Source organism: Bos indicus, chromosome 9, assembly GCF_029378745.1.
Source record: "Bos indicus isolate NIAB-ARS_2022 breed Sahiwal x Tharparkar chromosome 9, NIAB-ARS_B.indTharparkar_mat_pri_1.0, whole genome shotgun sequence".
Lineage (NCBI taxonomy): Eukaryota > Metazoa > Chordata > Mammalia > Artiodactyla > Bovidae > Bos > Bos indicus.
The window spans coordinates 39,242,270-39,266,918 of NC_091768.1; the positions used below are offsets into that span (position 1 = coordinate 39,242,270).

Genomic DNA, 24,649 nt, shown 5'->3' on the forward strand with positions numbered 1-24,649 from the left:
CTACCTTCACTTATGTTCAGCCAACTACAGATTAGATTTCCATAATCCCTCTCTCAAGTCCCTTTCAGGTTCAATAAATGGCTATAATAACTTACAAATTTAAGGAAAGTGTTATGCTTAATGTGGTTTATTTCAGATCAGATCAGATCAGTCGCTCAGTCGTGTCCGACTCTTTGCGAACCCATGAATCGCAGCACGCCAGGCCTCCGTGTGCATCACCAACTCCCGGAGTTCACTCAGACTCACATCCATCAAGTCAGTGATGTCATCCAGCCATCTCATCCTCTGTCGTCCCCTTCTCCTCCTGCCCCCAATCCCTCCCAGCATCAGTCTTTTCCAATGAGTCAACTCTTCACATGAGGTGGCCGAAATACTGGAGTTTCAGCTTTAACATCATTCCTTCCAAAGAAATCCCAGGGCTGATCTCCTTCAGAATGGACTGGTTGGATCTCCTTGCAGTCCAAGGGACTCTCAAGAGTCTTCTCCATACCACAGTTCAAAAGCATCAATTCTTCGGCGCTCAGCCTTCTTCAGAGTCCAACTCTCACATCCATACATGACCACAGGAAAAACCATAGCCTTGACTAGACGAACCTTTGTTGGCAAAGTAATAATGTCTCTGCTTTTGAATATGCTATCTGCATTGGTCATAACTTTCCTTCCAAGGAGTAAGTGTCTTTACCAAAGGAACATTTCATGCAAAGATGGGCTCGATAAAAAGGACAGAAATGGTATGGACCTAACAGAAGCAGAAGATATTAAGAAGAGATGGCAAGAATACACAGAAGAACTGTACAAAAAAGATCTTCACGACCCAGATAATCACGATGGTGTGATCACTGACCTAGAGCCAGACATCCTGGAATGTGATGTCAAGTGGGCCTTAGAAAGCATCACTACGAACAAAGCTAGTGGAGGTGATAGAATTCCAGTTGAGCTATTCCAAATCCTGAAAGATGATGCTGTGAAAGTGCTGCACTCAATATGCCAGCAAATTTGGAAAACTCAGCAGTGGCCACAAGACTGGAAAAGGTCAGTTTTCATTCCAATCCCAAAGAAAGGCAATGCCAAAGAATGCTCAAACTACTGCACAATTGCACTCATCTCACACGCTAGTGAAGTGGTTTATTCAAAAGGATACAAATGAGTAGCCTGATGAAAAGATACATAGGGCACGTTTCAGAAGGCTCCTGAACTCTGGTGCCTCTATCTCCATGGAGTTGGCATGCACCACCAATTAGGAAACTTCCCAAAGCCTCATTGTTCAAGAGTTTTTATTGACGTTTTCTTAAAAAAGCGTGACTGATTAAATCATTGGCCATCAGTGATTTAACCTGGAGATGAGATGGGTAAGATGAAGTTGAAAGTTTCAACACTCTAATGATACGGTTGATTCCTGGGTAACCAGCCTCCATTTTGAAGCTGTCTAGCAACCCCACCAAGAGTCTTCTCATTAGCATAAACTCAGGTATGGTCAAAAGGGGTTCATTATGAATAATGAAAGATACTGCTATCAGGATGCTCAGGAGATACTAAATGTTATAAGAACTATGTATAAGGAATCAGGTGCAAAGATCAAAATAAACATTTTTAAAATTAAACCACACATGCTAATCTAATATGTATCAAACACCCCGTGTATTTCAGGCTCTCTGCTAGGCATTAAGAATAGGAAGAATAAAAAGACATGATGTGTGTGTTCAAGGAGCTCACACTGTAGGTGTGAAGATAGAGACAGTGATGCTGCATCTTACAGGGTGTTAGGGTATGAAACTAAGGGTATGAAATTAAAACCTAACAGGCAGAATTTCTCTGACAGGCTCTTAAATTGCATGAAATCCACCACACATCTTTCTATAAGTCCAACAGCTTAGTTTTCCAACATCACAATCTCCTCAGTTGAGCTCTAGTTGAAACTCTTGGTCTGCGATCAGGGCCGTGTTTTACGAAAACTCTTAACTGTATCTTTTAAACAGTAAGATCATACTTAGTTAACCTCTCAATAAGAGCTGCTTCTGCAGTTAGAGGCATATAGGAACTGAGAGACTAAGGAACAACAGATTTGTATGTCTCATAGTGCTAGAGGATAAATTTGTTGACTGATCACACTGGTATCATTTGTGTTCTCATATTATTCACTTAGTCTCCTCTATGTGTGTCTCTTCCCATCCTCCCTTAATCCCTTTCTATCTAGTAAATAAGACACATATATGATGTGATTCCAGTGTGTATAAACATATGTATAGCATAAGCGCCATAATAGATTTATATAGGTGAGGACACAAGTGAAGAAACAAGGTTTAAACTCATATTTGTAGGTAAAGGATGTGCTGTGTGCTGTGCTTTGTCACTCAGCCCTGCCTGACTCTCTGCAACCCCATGGACTGTAGCCCACCAGAATCCCAATCCATGGGATTCTCTAGGCAAGAATACTGGAGTGGGTTGCCATACCCTCCTCCAGGGGATCTTCCTGACCCAGGGATTGAACCAGTGTCTCTTATGTGTCTTACACTGGCAGGTGGGCTCTTTACCACTAGCACTACCTGGGAAGCCCCAAGGATGATATTCATAGTTGAATTAGCAAGTGGAACTGACACTTCGAAATGAGATGCAACTAGTGTTTTCTGTCCAGATACTAATCACATACTTCATTGCCTTCAAAAAAATAGTTGTTATGTCTGTCTTTTTCCTATTTTCTCAGTGATTCTTCTGCTTATAGAGTATATTCAAGGAAGTGTACTGGGCATGTCTGTGACATGGCTGAGGCAGAGGATTCTAATCGCCAGTTTCTTTGGCTTGTGATGCTGCTGTAACTTGTCCACAGTACCCCAAGTTGTACTGGTGAATATAAATATGGGAAAATTGATCTTCCCCATTGAGCAGAGAACTATAGGCCAAGATATAATGCGTCCTTTGGCCACCTACACGGTTATGTTACCGTAATACATCTTCTGTTTTGCTCTTTGTTTTCTCTGTGTATGAAACAGAAAGCTTTTATGTTGCTCTACTTTTCCTTTATGCTGAAAAAGTTACCTTATTTTATACTGAAAAGTTATTTTCTAGTATACTATTTTAATTCTGTTGTTTCTTATGTGTATGTATGTATATATATGCGTTTGTGTGTATGTAAGTTAGGGTTCCCTGGTGGCTCAGACGGTAAAGAATCTGTCCACACACACACACACACACACACACACACACACACACACACTCTTAAGCTACTTTGCTTGGGGTTGCCACAGGGATTACAGTTAACATCTTAATTTAAAACAGTCTAGTTTGGATTAATCTCAATTTTAATATGCAAAAAGTTCTAGTATAAAACCATTTATAAAAATTATATCTTTATACATTACAAGCCCATCAACATAATTTTTTAGATGTATTTATTTATTTTACTTTGGAGGGCTGTGGTGGGTCGTTGCTGCTGCTCGCAGGCTTTCTGTAGTTGCAGAGAGTGGGGGCTACTTTCTGGTTGTGGTGTGCGGGCTTTACATTGTGGTGACTTCTCTGTTGCAGAGCACAGGCTCTAGGGCGTGTGGGCTTCAGAGCATTGACTTAGTTGTTGTGGCACAGGCTTAGTTGTTCCATGGCATGTAGCATCTTCCTGGACCTGGGATGGAACCAATGTTCCTTATATTGTAAAGCGGATTCTTAACCACTGGACCACCAGGGAAGCCCCCATCAATACAATCGTATAATAATTTTATGCACCTGTCCTTTAAATGAGACAGAAGAAAAGAGTTACAAATATACATTTTTTATTATCTTTTGTGTTCACTTACATAGCTACCTTTATTGCTTAGTGTGAATTTGAGTTACTGTCTGTTGTTTTTTCGTTTCAGCCTGAAATGAAATAACTCTTTAGTGTTTCTTACAGGGCAGGTCTGCTAGTGATGAATTCTTTCAGTTTTCCTTTATCTAGGAATATCTTAAGTTTCTTTTTTCCCACCTCACCTAGCTCTCCTTCATTTTTTGAAGGGTACTTCTGCTAGATGACAGTCTTTCTCTTTCATCACTGTGACCATATCATCCTACCCACTGGCCTGCACAGTTTCTAATGAGAGGTCAGCTATTAAACTTGTTCAGGAAACTTTGTACCTAAGAAATGTTTTCCTTTTGCTGCTTTCATGATTTCTGTCTTTCAACAGTTTGGCTATGAAACATCTAGGTGTGAATCTCTTCAGCTTTGTCCTAAACTTAAAGTTTATTGAACTTCTTAGATACACATACTGATGTTTTCCATCAAATTGGAGAAGTTTTTGTCATTATTTTTTTCAGATATTCTTTCCACTCCTTTTTGTCTCTCCTCTCCTTTGGAAACTCACATTATGTATATGTTGGCATACCTGATGTAGTCCCACAGATCTCTGAGGCTCTCTGTCATTTTTCTGTGTGTGTGTGTGCGTGCGTGCGTGTGTGTGTGTGCGCGTGCGTGCACGCATGCGCTTAGTGGCTTAAGTTGTGTTCAGCTCTTTGCAACCCTATGGACTGTAGCCCACCAGGCTCCTCTGTCCAAGGGATTCTCCAGGCAAAAATACTGGAGTGGGTTATCATGCCCTCCTCCAGGGGATCTTCCTGGCCCTGGGATCGAATCCATGTTTTTTGTGTCTCCTGCCTTGGCAGGCAGGTTCAGTACCACGAGTGCCACCTGGGAAGCCCAAGTTTTTTCCTAAGTGTGGAGAATCTCAACTGTCTGCAAGTTCAGTGATTCTTTTGCCAGTTCAAATGTACTTTTTATCTTCTCTAGTAAATTTTTCATTTCTTTTATTGCTCTTTTCAACTCAAATGTGTATTACACTTTTTGTATTTTTTAATTGCATTGGATGGGAATATCATTTTCATATGGAAATGCCAGCTTTTTATTTGATTGTTTTTATAATTTGTCTCTTCATTTTTATACTCTTAAGTAGAGAATATAAAATGTATTATATTTTTATGTAAATATAAAATTATTATATATAAATGTATTAAATATATAAATTTATATAGAAAATATAAAATATGACCCAAACTTTCCTATAATTCTTTATACATAACTTCCTTTAGTTCTTTGAAATATTTTTAATAGCTGATTTAAGGTCTTTGTCCATAAGACCAACATCTCGACTTCTTCAGAGACAGTTTCTGTTGACTTTTTTCCTGTGTATGGGTCATGCTTCCCTGTTCCTTTGTATGTCTTACAATTTTTTGTTGGAAACTAGATATTTTCAATAATGTGACAGTTAAGAAAACCATAGCCCTTCCTACCCTCTGGGATTTGTTTTGCTCTGTTGTTGGTGTTGTTATTTGTTACTTTAGTGACTTTCCTGGGTTGATTCTGTTCAGTCTCTGTTCTTTTGAAGTCTGCTCAGCTAGCTTGGTGGTCAGTTATTGATTGGCCAGAGATTTCTTTAAATGCTTTGAGCCAGTAGGTCTCTGTTCAGCTTTTGCTGAGGGGCTTTGTGTGTGTGTGTGTGGAGGGGGTAGCTTTGTGTGTGTAGGCAAAGCTTCAAGGTCACCCAGAAGTGAATTATTAGGGCCTTGTTAGGTCTTCTGTGCAGTTCACACAGCTCCACATGTGTGCGTAGCCTTCTAAATTCCCAGGGAGGTTGCAGAGTTTTTCAAAGCCCCTTACGGATATTTCACTCCTCAGTTTTTCCTTTTAAGTATTTTGGTCACCCTCTTTATTAGCTGCAACTAGTAAAATCTGTTTCAGAAACTGCAATGTTAAACAGTTGCTATTGACTATTTTCAACAAATACGCTGCAGATAGGACTATACACATTGAGAGAGCTCTGAGTTGTCAAATAAAGCCTGAAGAATGCAGTTTTTCTAGCAAGCTGCCATGCAGGTGAAATAGTTAAAAGAGTTTTCTAGTGCTTGGGGAGGGGAGGAATCCAAGTGTATTCTGGCTCTCCAGTATCTGCTTGGTTTTTGGGTTTCACAGCTACCATAGTAGCAAGATTTTGGTTTTCAAGGCTTATCTGGAGCTGGAGATGAGAGATTGCATTAGGGCAAGTTAACAGCCTACAAAGCTTGCTGTTCTTGCTAAGATAACAGGTTTCTTGAGTAAGCATAGCTTGGATTATCACAATCCTTCAGTTAATTTCCTGAGTGCTAGAAAAAAGTTTTGACAGTGTTTATCTGTATTCTTTAAAAAAAATTTTTCTTGAAGTATAGTTGATGTACACTATCAAATGTTACAGGTGTACAATATAGTGGTTTATTATTTTTAAAGGTATCCAACCAGTCTATTCTAAAGGAGATCAGTCCTGGGTGTTCATTGGAAGGACTGATGCTAAATCTGAAACTCCAATACTTTGGCCACCTCGTGTGAAGAGTTGACTCATTGGAAAAGCCTCTGATTCTGGGAGGGATTGGGGGCAGGAGGAGAAGGGGACGACAGAGGATGAGATGGCTGGATGGCATCACCAACTCGATGGACATGAGTTTGAGTGAACTCCGGGAGTTGGTGATGGACAGGGAGGCCTGGCGTGCTGCAGTTCATGGGGTCGCAAAGAGTCGGACACGACAGCCACTGAACTGAACTGAACTGATACTTCATTTATAGTTATAAAATATTGGCTATATTCCCTGTGTTGTAAATTACATCCTTGTAGCATATTTTATACATAATAGTTTGTACCTCTAAATCCTCTACCTGTAAATTGCCCTTCCTCCTTTCCATCTCCCTCCTGGTAACCACTAGTTCTCTATGAATGTGAGTCTTTTTTGTTGTATTCACTAGTTTTGTATTTTTTTAGATTACACATTTAAGTGATGTATCATGCAATATATGTGTTTCTCTGACTTATTTCACTTAGCATCAGTTTCAGTTTAGTCTCTCAGTCATGTCTGACTCTATGAGACCCAATGGACTGCAGCACGCCAGGCCTCCCTGTCTATCACCAACTCCCAAAGTCTACCCAAACTTCTGTCCATTGAGTTGGTGATGCCATCCAGCCATCTCATCCTCTGCCGTCCCCTTTTCCTCCTGCCCTCAATCTTGCCCAGCATCAGGGTCTTTTCAGATGAGTCAGCTCTTCGCATCAGGTGGCCAAAGTATTGGAGTTTCAGCTTCAAGATCAATCTTTCCAATGAACACCAGGACTAATTTCCTTTAGGATGGATTGGTTGGATCTCCTTGCAGTCCAAGGGACTCTCAAGAGTCTTCTCCAACACCACAGTTCAAAAGCATCAATTCTTCGGCGCTCAGCTTTCTTTATAGTCCAACTCTCACATTCATACATGACCACTGGAAGAACCATAGCCTTGACTAGACGGACCTTTGTTGGCAAAGTAATGTCTCTGCTTTTTAGTATACTGTCCAGGTTGGTCATAACTTTCCTTCCAAGGAGTAAGCGTCTTTTAATTTCATGCCTGCAGTCACCATCCGCAGTGATTTTGGAGCCCAAAAACATAAAGTCAGTCACTGTTTCCCCATCTATTTCCCATGAAGTGATGGGACCGGATGCCATGATCTTAGTTTTCTGAATGTTGAGCTTTAAGCCAACTTTCTCACTCTCCTCTTTGACTTTCATCAAGAGGCTCTTTAGTTCTTCTTCACTTTCTGCCATAAGGGTAGTGTCATCTGCATATCTGAAGTTATTGATATTTCTCCCAGCAGTCTTGATTCCAGCTTGTCATCTTCCAGCTCAGCATTTCTCATGATGTACTCTGCATAGAAGTTAAATAAGCAGGGTGACAATATACAGCCTTGACATACTCCTTTTCCTATTTGGAACCAGTCTGTTATTCCAGGTCCAGTTCTAACTGTTGCTTCTTGATCTGCATACAGATTTCTCAAGAGGCAGGTCAGGTGGTCTGGTATTCCCATCTCTTGAAGAATTTTCCACAGTTTATTGTGATCCACACAGTCAAAGGCTTTGGCCTAGTCAATAAAGCAGAAATAGATGTTTTTCTGGAACTCTTGCTTTTTTGATGGTCCAGTGGATGTTGGCAATTTGATCTCTGGTTCCTCTGCCTTTTCTAAAACCAGCTTGAATATCTGGAAGTTCACAGTTCACGTACTGTTGAGGCCTGGCTTGGAGAATTTTGAGCATTACTTTACTAGCATGTGAGATGAGTGCAATTGTGCAGTAGTTTGAGCATTCTTTGGCATGCCTTTCTTTGGGATTGGAATGAAAACTGACCTTTTTCAGTCCTGTGGCCACTGCTGAGTTTTCCAAATTTGCTGACATATTGAGTGCAGCATTTTCACAGCATCATCTTTTAGAATATGAAATAGCTCAATCAGAATTCCATCACCTCCACTAGCTTTGTTCATAGTGATGCTTCCTAAGGCCCACTTGACTTCACATTCCAGGATGTCTGGCTGTAGGTGAGTGGTCACACCAAGGTGATTATCTGGGTCATGAAGCTCTTTTTTGTACAGTTCTTCTGTGTATTCTTGCCCCTTCTTCTTAATATCTTCTGCTTCTGTTAGGTCCATAACATTTCTGTCCTTTATCGAGCCCATCTTTGCATGAAATGTTCCCTTGGTATCTCTAATTTTCTTGAAGAGATCTCTAGTCTTTCCCATTCTGTTGTTTTTCTCTATTTCTTTGCATTGATCGCTTTCTTATCTCTTCTTGCTATTCTTTGGAACTCTGCATTCAGATGCTTATATCTTTCCTTTTCTCCTTTGCTTTTTGCTTCTCTTTTCACATCTATTTGTAAGGCCTCCCCAGACAGCCATTTTGCTTTTTTGCATTTCTTTTCCACGTGGATGGTCTTGATCCCTGTCTCCTGTACAGTGTCACAAACCTCCGTCCATAGTTCATCGGGCACTCTGTGTATCAGATCTAGTCCCTTAAATCTATTTCTCACTTCCACTGTATAATCATAAGGGATTTGATTTAGGTCATACATGAATGGTCTAGTGGTTTTGCCCACTTTCTTCAATTTGAGTCTGAATTTGGCAATAATGAGTTCATGATCTGAGCCACAATCAGCTCCCGGTCTTGTTTGTGCTGACCTTATAGAGCTTCTTTGGCTGCAAAGAATATACTCAATATGATTTTGGTGTTGGCCATCTGGTGATGTCCATGTGTAGAGTCTTCTCTTGTGTAGTTGGAAGAGGGTGTTTGCTATGACCACTGTGTTCTCTTGGCAAAACTCTATTAGCCTTTGCCCTGCTTCATTTTGTACTCCAAGGCCAAATTTGCCTGTTACTCCAGGTGTTTCTTGACTTCCTACTTTTGCATTCCAGTCCCATATAATGTAAAGGACTTCCCCTATAATGAAAAACATTTTTTTGGGTGTTAGTTCTACAAGGTCTTGTAGATCTTCTTAGAACTGTCCAACTTCAGCTTCTTCAGCGTTACTGGTCAGAGAATAGACTTGGATTACCTTGATATTGAATGGTTTGCCTTGGAAATGAACAGAGATAATTCTCTCGCTTTTGAGACTGCATCCAAGTACTGCATTTTGGACTCTTGTTGACCATGATGGCTACTCCATTTCTTCTAAGGGATTCCTGCCCACAGTAGTAGATATAATGGTCATCTGAGTTAAATTCACCCGTTCCTGTCCATTTTAGTTCACTGATTCCTAGAATGTTGATGTTCACTCTTGCCGCCATCTGTTTGACCATTTCCAATTTGCCTTGTTTCATGGACCTAACATTCCAGGTTCCTATGCGGTATTGCTCTTTACAGCATTGGATGTTACTTCTGTTATCAGTCACATCCACAACTGGGTGTTGTTTTTGCTTTGGCTCCATCCCTTCATTCTTTCTGGAGTTATTTCTCTACTGATCTCCAGTAGCATATTGGGCCCTTACTGACCTGGGGAGTTCCTCTTTCAGTATCCTATAATTTTGCCTTTTCATACTGTTCTTGGGGTTCTCAAGGCAAGAATACTGAAGTGGTTTGCCATTCCCTTCTCTAGGGGACCACATTCTGTCAGGTCTCTCCACCATGACCCGTCCATCTTGGGTGGCCCCACACGGCATGGCCTAGTTTCACTGAGTTAGACAAGGCCGTGATCCATGTGATCAGATTGGCCTGTTGTCTGTGATTGTGGTTTCAGTCTGTCTGCCCTCTGATGCCCTCTCTCAGTGCCTACTGTCTTACTGGGGTTTCTCTTACCTTGGAGGTGGGATATCTCTTCACAGCTGCTCCAGGAAAGTGCAGCTGCTGCTCCTTACCTTGGACGTGGGGTATCTCCTCACGGCCAGTGCTCCTGACCTTTCACGTGGGGTATCTCCTCTCAGCGGCTCACCACTCCAGCGCTGCACAGCATAAGTATCACTTAGCATAATACCGTCCAAATCCATCCATGTTGTTACATATGGCAAAATTTCATTCTTTTTTTGTGGCGAAGTAGTATTCTGGGGTGTGTGTGTGTGTATATACATATGTACACAGCTTCTTTATCCGTGCATCTGCTGATGAACACTTAGGTTACTTCCATATCTTGGAAATTATAAAAAATGCTGCTGTGAATATTGGGGTGCATATATCTTCTTGAATAATTACTTCCTCTGCCGTTCTGAATGTACTTCTTCCCGTTGCTATGTATTTTTATTAGCATTCTGTTTCCAGTCTCTTATGCAGCTTCTCTTTGCTAGTTTTTCTCTTATATGTTTCTACTGGACCCTTGGAACTCTGGTTCCATGGCTAACATACTTTATTGTTGTTTAATCACTAAGTTGTGTCCGACTCTTTTGTGACACCATGGACTGTAGCCCACCAGGCTGCTCTGTCCATGGGATTTCCCAGGCAAGAATACTGAAGTGGGTTGCCATTTACTTCTCCACGGGATCTTCCTGACTCAGGGATTGAACCTGCATCTCCTGCATGGCAGGATGATTCTTTACCACTGAGCCACCTGGAAGCCTGCTAACATACTTACATTCTCAATTATTCACTGACTGTTACTGCTCTTTTCTTTTCAGGGACTGATTCTCTCACATCCCACATAAATCAAAATCCTCTATTTCTCCCTTAAATGTTAGTATTCCTCAAGTTTCTGGCCTACACCCCTTCTATTGTCTGTCTTATTGCCCCTGAGCACTCTTACCTGATTGTTGCTCAGACTCTCAAGTCTGTCGTCTTCTGTAGCCCAGATCTTTGTCTTAAATTCCACATCTGTATCTAATTGTGCTTAATGTAAATCTTTGGAATTTCTATAGACACATAAAATTTCTTAAGTTCAAAATATAAATCAATTTTTATTTCTTTCTCAGTTTCTAGTTGCCTAAACCAAAAATGTGGGTCGTTTTTTATTCTTTCTCTTTTACCGTTCCTCCATATATTAGAGTCAGTTACTTTTCAGTTCTGTGCCCTAAATCTTCTTGAACTCAATTTTCTTCATCTCTACTGACATCTCTTGCCTGAAGTACTCCCGTAGACTCCTAAACAGATCTTCCCGTTATAGTCCCATTCTGTCCCGACCTTCTTCACAGTGTGTCCACAAGGAAATTATAAAATGCAAATCCACAGAAGTCACAGAGTCTACACACGCGCGCATGTACGTGTACACACACACACACACACACACACTTTGCCCTTCTCTTCGTTGCATTTCTTGCTCCGTCCTTTTTCCTGATTCTGGACGATGTCATGCTCCTATTCACTTTCAGTTACATACCACACTATTCTTTCTCCTTTGCTTTTTGTTGCTTCGTCAGGGAAACCTTCCTGTATTCTTACAAACTGTATTACATACCTCTAGATATAGAATTACCATACTATAATTGCCTGTTTACTCATCTTTATCTCCAAGTAGAATGCCAGGTCCATGAGATCAGAGACTGTGGTTATGAGCAGCCTGTGGCCTAGCACTTAACAATTGGCTTCCACAAATTATTTGATGAATAGCAAATTTATGCCTACATACACGAATGATGGAACCAACCATATTGAGCACTGAGAATACAAAGATATATTCAGCAAATGTTATAAGTAAAACAGCCCTTTGAAACATCTGGTGTTTGAAGGATATAGCTCTGCTAGTAATGCAGCATTACTAACTTAAAGCCAGTGATTCTAAATGAAGTCCTTTATGCATTAGTTTAAAAATACATTGCCATGAATATATATATGAAACCCCAAAGCATTATTTAGAAATTAAAGGAGAAAGTGAAGAGAAACTATTCAATAGGAAGTTATATATATATATGCCCATAATAAAGTTCGTGATTATACTTATTTTTATATTATTTTGTTTTTAATTTCTGGGTCATTGAGAAGTAGGTGACTTCTTCCTTCCTGCCTGTCTTTTACACAAATTGTATAATATTTAGAAACTATTTATAAGCAACAAGAAAAAAAATGAAATCATCCATTATCTGATTTAATATATATAGTTTCACAATTGAAATAAATCTGAATATCACCAGAAATAGACATATCATAAGCATCTCTCTTTGCTAGGAAATACATCAATACCATCTATTACTGAAGCTAGCAAACTTTATACCACATAGTATATATTTGAAGCTTTAAGGGCTAGAAGGTCTTTGTCATAATTATTCAGCTCCTCCTATATTTGGAATAGACCATTCCAAATGGGTGTGGTGTATTCCAATAAAATTTTACTTACAAAAACAGGTGGCAAGCAGGATTTGGTATGAGAGCCATAGATATGTTCTGTGATACATATAAACCATAATTAATCTCCTATTTGAAGATGTTTATTATCTTCATTTTTTACAATTATTATACTGTCTTAACATCTTAATATCTAAATCTTATTCTTAACTTTTTTCCTTAGCATAAATCCTGGAAAATATTTCTAAGGCTAAGAGTATATCCTTAAGACTGCTTTTTTTCATGAGAATAAGTGATATAACACTTGCTTTTAAACTGTGACTATTAGGAGTTTTGTTTGGTTCATTTTGTGGTTTTTGTGGGGCTAGGAAAAGAAAGATGGAGTGATGGAGGCAAAGAAAGACTGGAGGGAAACATTGAATGATCGTAATATAAAACTTAAGAGATGTTTCATGAAAAAGAAAATAAGAGAAATTTCATAAATACAAATTTTTCTGTTCACATAAACAAGTTTTTTGTTTGTTTGTTTGTTTGTTTCATAGCTCTATAGAGTTTCGTTTAAAATTTTGTATAGATTGAGATTTGGGAGATGGGGTTTGCAAATTTCAAAATGAGCTTTTCTTAATCAGTCTCCTAAGATACTCTTAAGCCAGCATGGTTTTGATTGTGATTACCAGTCAGCTTGTTTTGAAAAAAAGGAAAAAAGAGGCGGTTAAATTTTCCTGTTCTGGTTGACAGGGAAGTCTAATCAGAGCAAGGATTACTATCCATGGACAAAATCCTGCTTGTCCGCTATTGTAAATGAAATTTTATTGCAACACAGCCATGGCCATTTATTTAAGTACTGTCTGTGACTGCTTTCAGGCTACGATAACAGGAGTTCCATAGTTACAGCAGAGACAGTGTAGCCCATAAAACCTAAAATATGTACTGTATCCCACTTAACAGAAAAAAAAATTTTCAGACCCCCAAATAAGAGGAATGACACATTAGTCTTTCTATTATTGAAAATGGATCTACAAACCCAGAAGTCATTTTGTTACAGATAGACTAACACGATTTTAGAAGCACAGTTAATTCAGATCCCAAATCTAGGCTCTTAAAATATAGAAGAAAATGTGAGAGAACAATAAAAGAAATATTGGAATACAGAGGGCTTAATGTTTAGTGAAGTTTTAAGTTCTGTGAGAGATTAGATTTAGAGCACCAAACACTGGCTGTTACAGAAGCACCTACCTGAGTTATAAAATCCCTTCTCACATAATTGGAAAACAGCCAATTCCACAAAGTTTTGCTATAGTATCTTTAAAAGTGAGAAGTTATGCCGTGACAGGTTCAGTGGAAAATTTTTTGAAACCTGTTTACATAGGCTTATTCTCCCAATGACAAGTCCTTGTTCCTACTGAATTTGTTGCTTTAATTCAGTTTCACATAACAATAATAGGGAACATTCAGAAAGTAGGGATATTTTCTTTCTTTGGATCCAGGTTACCTGGAAATAGCTAATATCCAGAATCCCAAATCATTTAGTAAGGTTTTGAAGCAGCATAGCTTTTGTTAATTTGAGAAAGACATTGTTAAGAGAATCTTGTGTGGAAGTCTTTGGAGTATAGTAGAAATGCCTCGAGGCTGAAGTAGAATCTTCCTCTTAACTAGGCCACTAAAGAGATGTTGAAAAAACCTGAGTCTGTAGTACCAGCTACTTGGGCTGCTTCTATGAGGGAGAAGCCACTAATGCTCACACCACTGGTTTTAGGGTGTTCCCTCACAGCTGAGTCTAACCCTTAGGGGAGTGAGGGCAGACGAGTTTATCTGAGGGGCTGTTCCTCTATATGGTCCCACACATTTGTGTGGGATAGAGCTAATGGAAGGAAATAAATAAAAAGTCTGTATCTTGTCAATATCAAGCAGTGCTACAGCAGAGCTACAAATTTTGCAGTAATAAAAGACATACTGTTGCCAAAAAGACATTGACTCATTCATTTTTACACATTTCTCTTTGTTTTAACTTTTGAGTCTTATTTTCTCTTGTTTCTGTGACACTTATTCTGTATTAGAGCTGTTACAGCTCTGCCAAGAATTCCTTATGCTGTGGTTGCTCTTCAGGAGATTCTTCTTGAGAAGGGGTGGTAAGTAAAGCACTGAGCCATCTCTCGCTGCTGTAGAGCTAGACGGAGGTGCATCTGTTTTGATGTAGTGACTACAGCTTTGAGTGGGACTTAGGATCCTTCAGGGTGGTGGTGCCTTAGTTGTATCTGAGTCCCTCTGTTTTCACAGATATGTTTTTTCAGATATTCTAGGCTTTCACACCATTCCTTCTCCTTAAGCAACTATTCTGTTTTGCTGGAAGCTCTTGCATTCATTTAATAAATGTCTATTAAACACATATGTTTTGTGTTGGATCCTGGGGGTTTTATGATCATTGAAACACAGCATCAGGTCCCAGAGAGTTTGCAGTCAGATGGGAGAGTCAGATAAAGAAACAGGTGTTAATAGAACAAAATAAAAACTGAGGAATTAAGAATTAAGGAAGCCAGTTATTAATTAAAAAAAAAAAATATTGAACCAGAATGGTTAAATGGAAAGAGCATTGGTTTTAAATTTTGTTGATCTGATTTTAAATCTTGATTCAGTTACCTAATAGGTATGTTATTTTACTAAAGTTAACCTTTGTGGCACTTGCAAGGTTGTTCTAAGTTTTAGAAACAAATGCATTTAAAGCACTTGATGTCCATTGCCTACTGAATAGATCATTTCTGTTTTTTACCTAAATCATACACCATGGATTTTTATAGTTCCAAAACCTATAAATAGAAAGATCATTTCTCTGGCCCCTACTCCACAGGAGATATGAAAAGAGGATATTTTAAATGTTTAAATGAACTTTGTAAACATCCTGCCTATGAGGAAACTTAGAAATGAAATTTTATAATTATTTCTTATAAAATGTATCTAAATTTCCATTATTAAGATATTGATTAAAATTAAAGCTTAACAGTATTACTTGTAAAATATGCTAGTAATTCTGTAATCACTGGTCTTAGATTTTATTTGTCAACTTAAAAAGGGAATGCAGTTCTGTCTCCTCACCTCCCTGGAGCACTCGGTGGTTTAGCATGTCAGTTACTTTTAACCAAACTGTGGTTTATATCCAGAAGTTATAATGGTTATAACCTTTTTTCATGAGATGTTCAAAAAACATTAAAATAGATCATCAGTAAATTGATAAATATATTTTTTAAGACTCATTCATTATTTCAATGAGTTTTTTTCTATTTAAAGAATTAAAAGCTGCAATATTTAGAAAATAATATCATGCTGCATGGTGACTCAGACAGTTAAGACTTGTCTGCAATGCTAGGAGATCCGGGTTTGATCCCTGGGTCAGGAAGATCCCCTGGAGAAGGAAATGGCAGCCCACTCCAGTATTCTTGCTTGGAAAATTCCATGGACGGAGAAGCCTGGTAGGCTATAGACCGTGGGGTCACAAAGAGTCAGACATGACTGAGTGACTTCACTTTCACTTTGATTGTGTTGTATTTAGAATGAAACAGAATAAAGAATTTGCTTTTAAATGAAAGAGTTTTTTTTATTTCTTTGAAATTAACGTAACATAAAATTAGAAATTGAAATTGGTCTAACAGCAACAGAATTTATAATTCTTCGAAAATGTCAAAGTTAGTAGCTCAAATCTGAATACTGTACTGAGGAGGGCATAGATCTTATTCCATTATGTGACCGTTGCAGTTTTGTTACACTTTATAACTATTCCAGATTTATTTGTTAATTCTGTTACAGCTGTCCCTTAAAAATAAGACAAGCTGATATTATTCACTAGAAAAAGTATAAATACAAAATATCAACAGAACATGAAACTCTTTTTTATGTATTTGTTTTATGTAAATCACTCTAAATTATAAATAGGAAATAGTGATCAAACAAAAACTTTTCTGAAGAAAGAAAAAGCCAGGAAACAAGAGTGGGATGAGAGGTGGGGGAGAAGCCTTAGGAGGGTGTTGGCAGGGCAGTGCAATGATAGTGACAGAATGAGAAAATGGGTGTGTTCTTCTGTCACTGCTGTTTTCCTCTGTGTTTGTATCAGACAAATGGCACATGCCCAAGGGGAACGAGGGACAATGTTCTGAGGACAGGAACCGCTTTTATACAGCCCTGCCAGTTTCGTGAGAGTAATAGTGCATCTGCTTTTGTTACTTAACCTTGCTGTGGACACATTACTGTTTCTGTAGCACTTTCTTTAGTGGGTTCTCACTCAGGTTGTCATGGCTGTAGGGGATTGTCTGTTGGCAGATCAGCACCATTTACCCTTTCTGCACCTTGCCTAATGTGATGACTTCCTGGAAAATGTGCATGCTTGTTTTTTCCCCTCATTGTGTCTTCCCTGTCCCACTTCACCAAATGTGCAATTTAGATATCCAGAAGTCCATTACAGACAATTGATATGTAGGGATTGTCTTTTGTTTTTGTCTGTTTTGATTTTTTTCCCTTAACAGTAGAATTTCATTTTTGCCCTTCCCAACTACCTCCTCTCCATAGCAAAATTCCACCCACTGGAATGTGAAGATAGACATTAACTGATTTATTTAGTAAACTTTCACTAAATTTTTGTACGCTTCATAACACTGTGTTATGTGGTATTACAGGGCAGTTTGGTGAAGTACATAAAAGTAGTTAGATTGTGAAGATGAAGTATTCCAACATATTATCACCAAAACTACTATTTAAATCATTCTCTAATGCTTATATTTATAAAACACTTCTAAATGTTCTGTTGCAAGATATAGTCAATACAGGTGGCTTTAACTATGGGTTAGTTTCTTCAGCCCTTCCCTCAGATAAGCTGGGCTGTCATTAGACCATTTAAATGACTTGTATTCTGAGCTTTATAATGTTAAGGTTTTAAAATGCATCTCCAGTCTAAACTTTACAATGTGTTACATTTTAGGTCAGAAGACATGTCTTCATCTGCATGGCATCTTTCCTTACCTCTATGTGCCATATGATGGTTATGGACAGCAGCCAGAAAGCTATCTGTCTCAGATGGCATTCAGTATCGACAGAGCACTTAATGTGGCTTTAGGCAATCCATCTTCCACTGCTCAGCACGTGTTCAAGGTGTCAGTAGTATCAGGAATGTAAGTATATGATAACATCTTTTTAAATTTCTATTTCTTTGTATTTATATTGTTATTCCAGTTAAAAGAAAATATATCCAATCCAGATATACTCTGTTCATTTTTCCTTTAATTCTAATCTAATGGAACTGGGATGAAATTTCTTTATATATACTATATATATACTATAAGCTTTTAAAATCAATTTTTATTGCAATGAAAAATAAATGGTTAACAGTGATTTTTAACTTTTTCCATTTCTCTGCTTCCTAGAACTGTAGAAATTCATCATTTCTACATTCATGTAGAAATTCATGTAATTCATTCATCAACTATTTATTGAGCACCTTTTATGTGCCAGGCACTCTTCTAGGTGCTTGGGATATACTGGTGAACAAAACAAAGATCCTTGTCCCTGTGGAAGTGACATTGTCGTAATGCAAAACCAATGGAAAATAACCGATGAATACAACATGAAATAAATTTATTGATTTATTACATGATAGATAGTGCTATACAATAAAATATGTAGAACAGGGTAAGAAGGATCATTAGTGTGGGTTAGAGAAGTAGACTGGCTGCAGTTTTGTATAGGGTAATCAAGGAAGGTGTCATTGACATGGTACATGAGATTTGAGCAAAGACTTGAAGGTGGGGGGGTGGGACAAAATGGAGACCAGGTGGCTGGAGCAGAGGGAAAGGAGAGTGGACAAAATGAGATTAGCGAGATATAAGAGGATGGAGATCATGCTGGCCAGTAGATCACCATAATCAGTTTTATCTGGTTTGACACCATGAGAATGCACTATCGGATCTCCAAATACAAGGAACATAATTGAACAATGGCCCCAGCTACTGCGCTGAAATCCATTTATCATCCTATGTAAGCTGAAGCCATTTTTTCACAGGCTTCTCCCACCCAGTGGCTAAGCACTGTAAGAATACTAAGACAGGCCTGTTTGTGGGAGACACTTGGGGACCTTCAGGCAGCCTTTCTGAACTTTCACTAAAATCACATTGCTATAGAAGACACTTCCACTCATCTTCCCTCTCTCTCTCCTTCACTTAGATAGGACCTGTATCTAAGTCTGGTGGCTTTCCCTCTCCTTCGTGAGGGCTACCTCATACTCTTTCACAGGTGTTTCCACTAATTTCTTGCTCATTTTGACTTGGAACTTCTTGAAGGACTTCAGACTAACACACTTGCTGCCACTGCTGCTAAGTCGCTTCAGTCGTGTCTGACTCTGTGCGACCCCAGAGACAGCAACCCACCAGGCTCCCCCGTCCCTGGGATTCTCCAGGCAAGAATACTGGAGTGGGTTGCCATTTCCTTCTCCAGTGCATGAAAGTGAAAAGTGAAAGGGAAGTCGCTCAGTCATGTCCGACTCGTAGCTACCCCATGGACTGCAGCCGACCAGGCTCCTCCATCTATGGGCTTCTCCAGGCAAGAGTACTGGAGTGGGTTGCCAAACACACTTGAGAACTTAGTAAAAATACATTCTTTGCTCTGATCCCAGACCTGATGAATCATATACTCTAGTTGTGGGGTCAGAAATTTGTGAGCCTTTCTGCTGATTCTGATGCATATTCAAGTTTGAGAACCATTGAAGTAGGCTATTCTAAAGACTTTGGTTTCTATTCTGAGCTATTACGTGGTTTTGAGCAGCCATGATCTAACTTTGAAAGGTTTACTTTAGCCTGTGTAAAGACTAGATTGTAGGAGCACAAGAGTTGAATAGGGAGAACATTAGGACTGTTTCATTAATCTGGGTGAGAAAATATGAACGTTTGAACATGGGTAGTAACAGGGGAGTAGTGAGAACTGGTCAGCTTCTAGATCTATTCTGAGAGTTGAATCCTCGAGATTTGTTCTCTGATTGGATGAGGTTTGTGAGAAGAATCAAGGATGGCTACGAAACTTTGAGTTGGTGCAGATAGAGCAGGCTGGCAGGAAAGTTTGGAGCTCATACTGGAATATATGAGTTGAATATATCTCTGTGAAATCCATCTTAAATCTGTCTACGTCCACCTGAATCCAGGTTTTCCTCTGGACTACCAGTGTCCTTTTAATTGAATTTTCTTCTGTTCTTATCTCACCTCAGAGCTACAGAAGTACTCTTTTTATAATGTAAATTGAGTCCTTTTAAAATCATTTAAAATCCTTGAGTGTCTTCATATTGTTTATAGAATAAAATTTAGGCTTCTAACCACAGCCTATGTGATCTGACGCCTGCCTAATCTGACGCCTGACATCTGCCTAGCCTGACACCTGTTTCTATTCTATCCAGAAACACTGGACTTCTTACAGTTTCTCTGATATACTGAGCTCTTGCACACGCAGTTTTCTTTCCTTGAGTGCTCTGCCCTTCCCCAGAACTTCAAATCCTTCACCTCTCCAGAGAAGTTTTCTGACTTCCCTTCTTAAAAATAGGTTGATGTTTTTGTTTTGTATCTTTAGCCCATTCTTTGTTTCCTTTTGTACTTCACTGTTGTTCTTGTTGTTTAGTCACTAAGTCCTATCCTACTCTTTTGTGACCCCGTGACTGTAGCCCTCCAAGCTTCTCTGCCCATGGGGTCAGGCAAGAACACTGGAGTGGGCTGCCATTTCCTTTTCCAGGGAGTACTTACTGTAGTTTCCAGTTATTTTAATTTTTTGTTTATTAGTTCTTATGCTTTTCTCACACCAGCACGTAAGTTTCATGAGAAAAAAGACCATGTTTGTCTGTCCATCATTATATCCCTTACACCTTGTATGGTGTTGAGCACTTAGTAGAGAAGGCTCAATAACTATTTGATAGAATGAATGAATCATGTGAAAGTTCACACCCATCCTATGATAGCAACAGTTAGGTTAAAGATAATCATCAGCTTTATGTTCTACATTTTTTATGTTTAATGATTTCTGAGGACTTTCCTATACGTATTCTCATTTCAAAGTTGAATCTCCAAACAACCTAGTGGAACAAATAATGAGTCACCAACCTTTTTGTATTTTTGATGGGCATTTGTTAAAAGCATAGCCATATTTTTAAGAGCAGTTGATAGAAATCTAGAAACCTGGAGGCAAAGGTGAGCTATTTAGTCTAATTTATGACTGCCATTCTCTTTTTCCTCCTGTTCTAATATTTTGGTTTTTTTTAATTATATAGGTCCCTTTTCCCCTTTTCCCGTACCGTCCATTGTAGCTTCCATGAGTCCTTTACTCCTTCAGTATTGCGTACTTATTTAAGGTAGACAAAGTTGCATCTAGCTGTCTAATTAAAATTTGTACAAACTTAATTCCAGTCTTCCTAGACTGTGCATTATCCTGAAGCTAGGTTAAGAGAGAGGAAGGACCATGACCTTAGGCTCATTTCAGGGGTTCCCTGCCACTTAGCTACCATGAGTCTAGAAAATAGTCTATAAAAAGATTCTTAGTCCATCTAAATTAAGTTTTTTAAACTATCATTTTCCTTCTCATCATTATATTAAAAAACTAACTCCAATTATCAGGTGCAACTTTTTAAGTATAAACATATCTACCTTAGACTTAAGTATAAACATATTTACCTTAGACTCTGCTCCATTCTACTTTCTTCCAGAGAGTCTCCCGGTTGAGAAATTGTTTCGGCAAAATCAAGTAAAGTCAACAGTAGAAAGTAAGGATTCCAGGTTAAATTATACAGAGACTCTCTTGGCTAGAAGAAGCAGAAAACTGAGTTTATAGAATGTCCAGGCTATATTTTGAGGCAGAATACATAGAAAAGCAGAATCCTAGATTTACAAAGAATTATAGAAATTTGATAGTCTTGTATTCAGCTATTGAAATTTATAAGGTTCTAACTGTAAAAACCTAAAAATCTTTAGCAAAAACAAGGATAACATGGGTCACACCAGTGCAGATTTAAGTGTCTTCATTTCCATTTACCTGGCTAAAAGTGTAACCCCTATATCTTTAGACAAAGAGCTATATTTATGTGTATGAAAAATACCAAAGCAGGAGGAATAAAGTCTTGAATTTTGCCAGTGAAAGAGAATGAGATCATTCATATAATGTATCTTTCACCCTTCATAGCAACAAAAGTGGGGTGGAGAGGAAGTGGTGGTGTTATTTTTTTTTTTTGAAGAGGGGGTAAAGGGTTGGGGATAGGGAATGAGGGTCAGTGCAGGCCTTTCAGAGGAGGTGAGTTTAAGCAGAGGCCTGACTGAAGATTGAAAGTAAGCCATGCAATGGTTCAGGGCAGAACTTTCCAGGCAGAGGGAATGGCAAGGTACTTGAAAATGAATCGTTAGAAGGGTTGAAATGTTTGGAATGGCTTGAGGGAAAAGGGTGAATGGGTATGAGATAAGATTGGAGTGAGTGGCAAGAATGAAACAAAGAACTTTTAGGACTTTTTGTTTTTAGTAGAAATTGCTTTACAGAAAATGTACAGATGATTCTGACCTAAAGGCTTAGAATAGCTTATTTTTTTAAAGTTATTTAAATATGCCTCAAATGACTGTGTTGCCAACTTACTTCTATACTTGAGGCCTACTACACTATCAGACATGACAGAGAGAAAATGGTATTCTAATGAGGGTAAGTTCTATCTGCTGCTGCTAAGTCGCTTCAGTCGTGTCCGACTCTGTGCGACCCCATAGACAGCAGCCCACTAGGCTCCTCTGTCCCTGGGATTCTCCAGGCAAGAATACTGGAGTGGGTTGCCATTGCCTTCTCCAATGAGTGAAAGTGAAAAGTGAAAGTGAAATCGCTTAGACGTGCCCGACTCTTAGCTAGTGCCCATCATAAGGGGAAAATACATTTTTTTTTTTGTGAAAAGAAACTGAGTTTATCCACCTAAAGATTCAACCAACTACTTACTTATAGACAAACTCCAGACAAATACTTTTTATTTTGCTTATAAATTCAGACCTATTTACATATTGTTTCTGATTATATAATCTTTGAAAATGGTAGTCTGTTTTAGAGTTTCAGATCCTCCTGAAATAATATAACATGATAGATAACTTATTCCTTCTTGCAGGACTTGTTTCTCCTTCTGTCATACAGATTTTTGCTTCTCTCTTTGCCTACTGCTGCTGACTGATACCCTGAATTGAACCCAGCCTCAATATAAATAGGTTATTAGTAAGGCCATGATCTTTTCAATCTCTTAAATTCTGTCTGCACAGTTTTCACAGTTTCATTTGATTTGGGTGTGTGTTTTATACACACACACATATGTACATATATATAACAGGTAAATTGTCTCTCCTTAGTGAACTTGTAAAATTAATTTTGATGTTCAAATTAATAGAGACAAATAAGGAGAAGAGATACAAATGCAATTTGTATCCTTTGTCAGTTAAAGTATTTTGTTGATAAAGAGCTTTAGTTTCTGACAGAAAAAAAATGGGGGAAAGTGTGAGAAGGAAGGTCTCTCTTTCCCATGCATTGCCTGAGTAGAGCCACTTTTTAATGGAGCCATGATGGTTGAAATTAAAGTATAAATAGTTTGCTATTCCTTTTTATCCCCAGGTTTTTTAAATAAAGTGGTAGTTTTAAAAGAATTAAGATTTCATGTGTCATGAAATATGACATTGTGGTAGGTTTAATTAAAAAGTCTTGGAGGTTTTTTGTTTTGTGTTTTTGGGGGAGGTGGTTGATAATGTTCAGTGTAAGTAGTTAGGCCAGCTGAGTCCAATTAGGGCAATAAGTTGCATTATTTCATCTCTGATGAAAATAAATTGAAATATCTATTTCTTGTATTTCAGGCCTTTTTATGGTTATCATGAGAAGGAAAGACACTTTATGAAGATCTATCTTTACAATCCTGCAATGGTGAAAAGGTAAAAAGATAAGTGAAATAAAAATGTGAACACTATCACTCAAGAATTTTAATAATAGAAAGAAAAATCTAGAAGAAAGGCCTGTATAGTTTGTAGCATTATTAAAGATATGTATTATACATATGTACATATATGAGTAAAGAGAGAGAGATCCATAGCTTGGACTCTAGGAAGGATATTTTAAGGGTAAGGGACCTTGTTTTATACCCCTTAACTGATTCTTTTCTGCCTTAAATTTAGAGAGTTTGTAGAAGTTGATAGAGGGATTATTGACTGCCTTGTATAATTGTAGTACCTTGTTAGCCAGACCGTATGTTCAATACCAAGAGAAATTTGTTCTTTAGTTTCAAAGCAAGGAGAAATGTGTGAGAGTGAGGCCATTGTGGGAGAGCTTTCTACTGTGAAAGGTTTCTACTTAACCTCTTTTCAGTACCTTTTTCTTCCTAATGAGATAGGTGATGATACTAACATTTTTCCATATTGTTTAATGAAATATATTACCATTTAGAAGATTTATATAACTTAGTGAATGTGTATTTTCCAAATGACGAGGGCAAGACATTAGAAGATTATGCATGAGTTAAAATAAAGTGTTAGGTAGACCAATAGATTTTAATGTAACTGAGTACAAAAAGTTCATTGATATGGTTTCCGCATTGGTGCTAAACTTTAAGAAACCACCACCCCCATTGCATGTCCATGTAATAATAACAAAGATCAACATTTACCTGAAAAGGCTATTCAGGTACTTTTCCTGTTTTCAATTATGTATCTGTGTATGGCTGGTTTTTTGTATGTTTCAATGCAACAGTATTTCTGAGCTGAAGCAGACATGAGCATCCAGCTGTCTTCTATTAAAACAGAGATTTGCAAAGATGTAAAATAATTCCTTTTTCTCACTAAATTGTTTTTGTTTTGAAAAATATAGATTTTTTAAAAATAAAACAATGTTATTTATGTTAACATAGCTTGGGTTTATTGTTATTCTTAAATTAATAAATGAGTCTCTTAAAATTTTCTGTTTTAACTTGATTTGGTAAATATCAATGGATATGAACCACATAAACAAAAGCTTTTTGATGCTAGCAGTAATTTTTAAGAATGAAAAGGAGTGCTGGGGCTAAAAAACTTGAGAACCATTGGAATACAACTCTCTTAAATTTCTGTCAGAGATTCTTAAAATCTATTCACAGCTGTTCTCTACTTTTCACTGCCTATTAGAGCAGGAGA

General features: G+C 38.2%; 1 protein-coding gene across 5 annotated transcripts in view; it reads left to right on the forward strand.

Annotated features, from left to right (window-relative positions):
- Nucleotides 1–24,649, forward strand: part of REV3L (REV3 like, DNA directed polymerase zeta catalytic subunit) — a 178,244-nt gene that overhangs the window by 44,391 nt on the left and 109,204 nt on the right. For 4 of the 5 annotated variants that reach the window (XM_070795488.1, XM_070795489.1, XM_019967201.2 and 1 more), the window contains 2 exons: nt 17,443–17,632; nt 23,345–23,419. In XM_070795488.1, the coding sequence (XP_070651589.1) occupies nt 17,443–17,632; nt 23,345–23,419 (265 nt within the window). Of the gene's footprint in view, nt 1–1,044; nt 1,469–17,442; nt 17,633–23,344; nt 23,420–24,649 lie in introns of those variants that run through there. The other variant, XM_070795491.1, reaches the window with a different exon arrangement.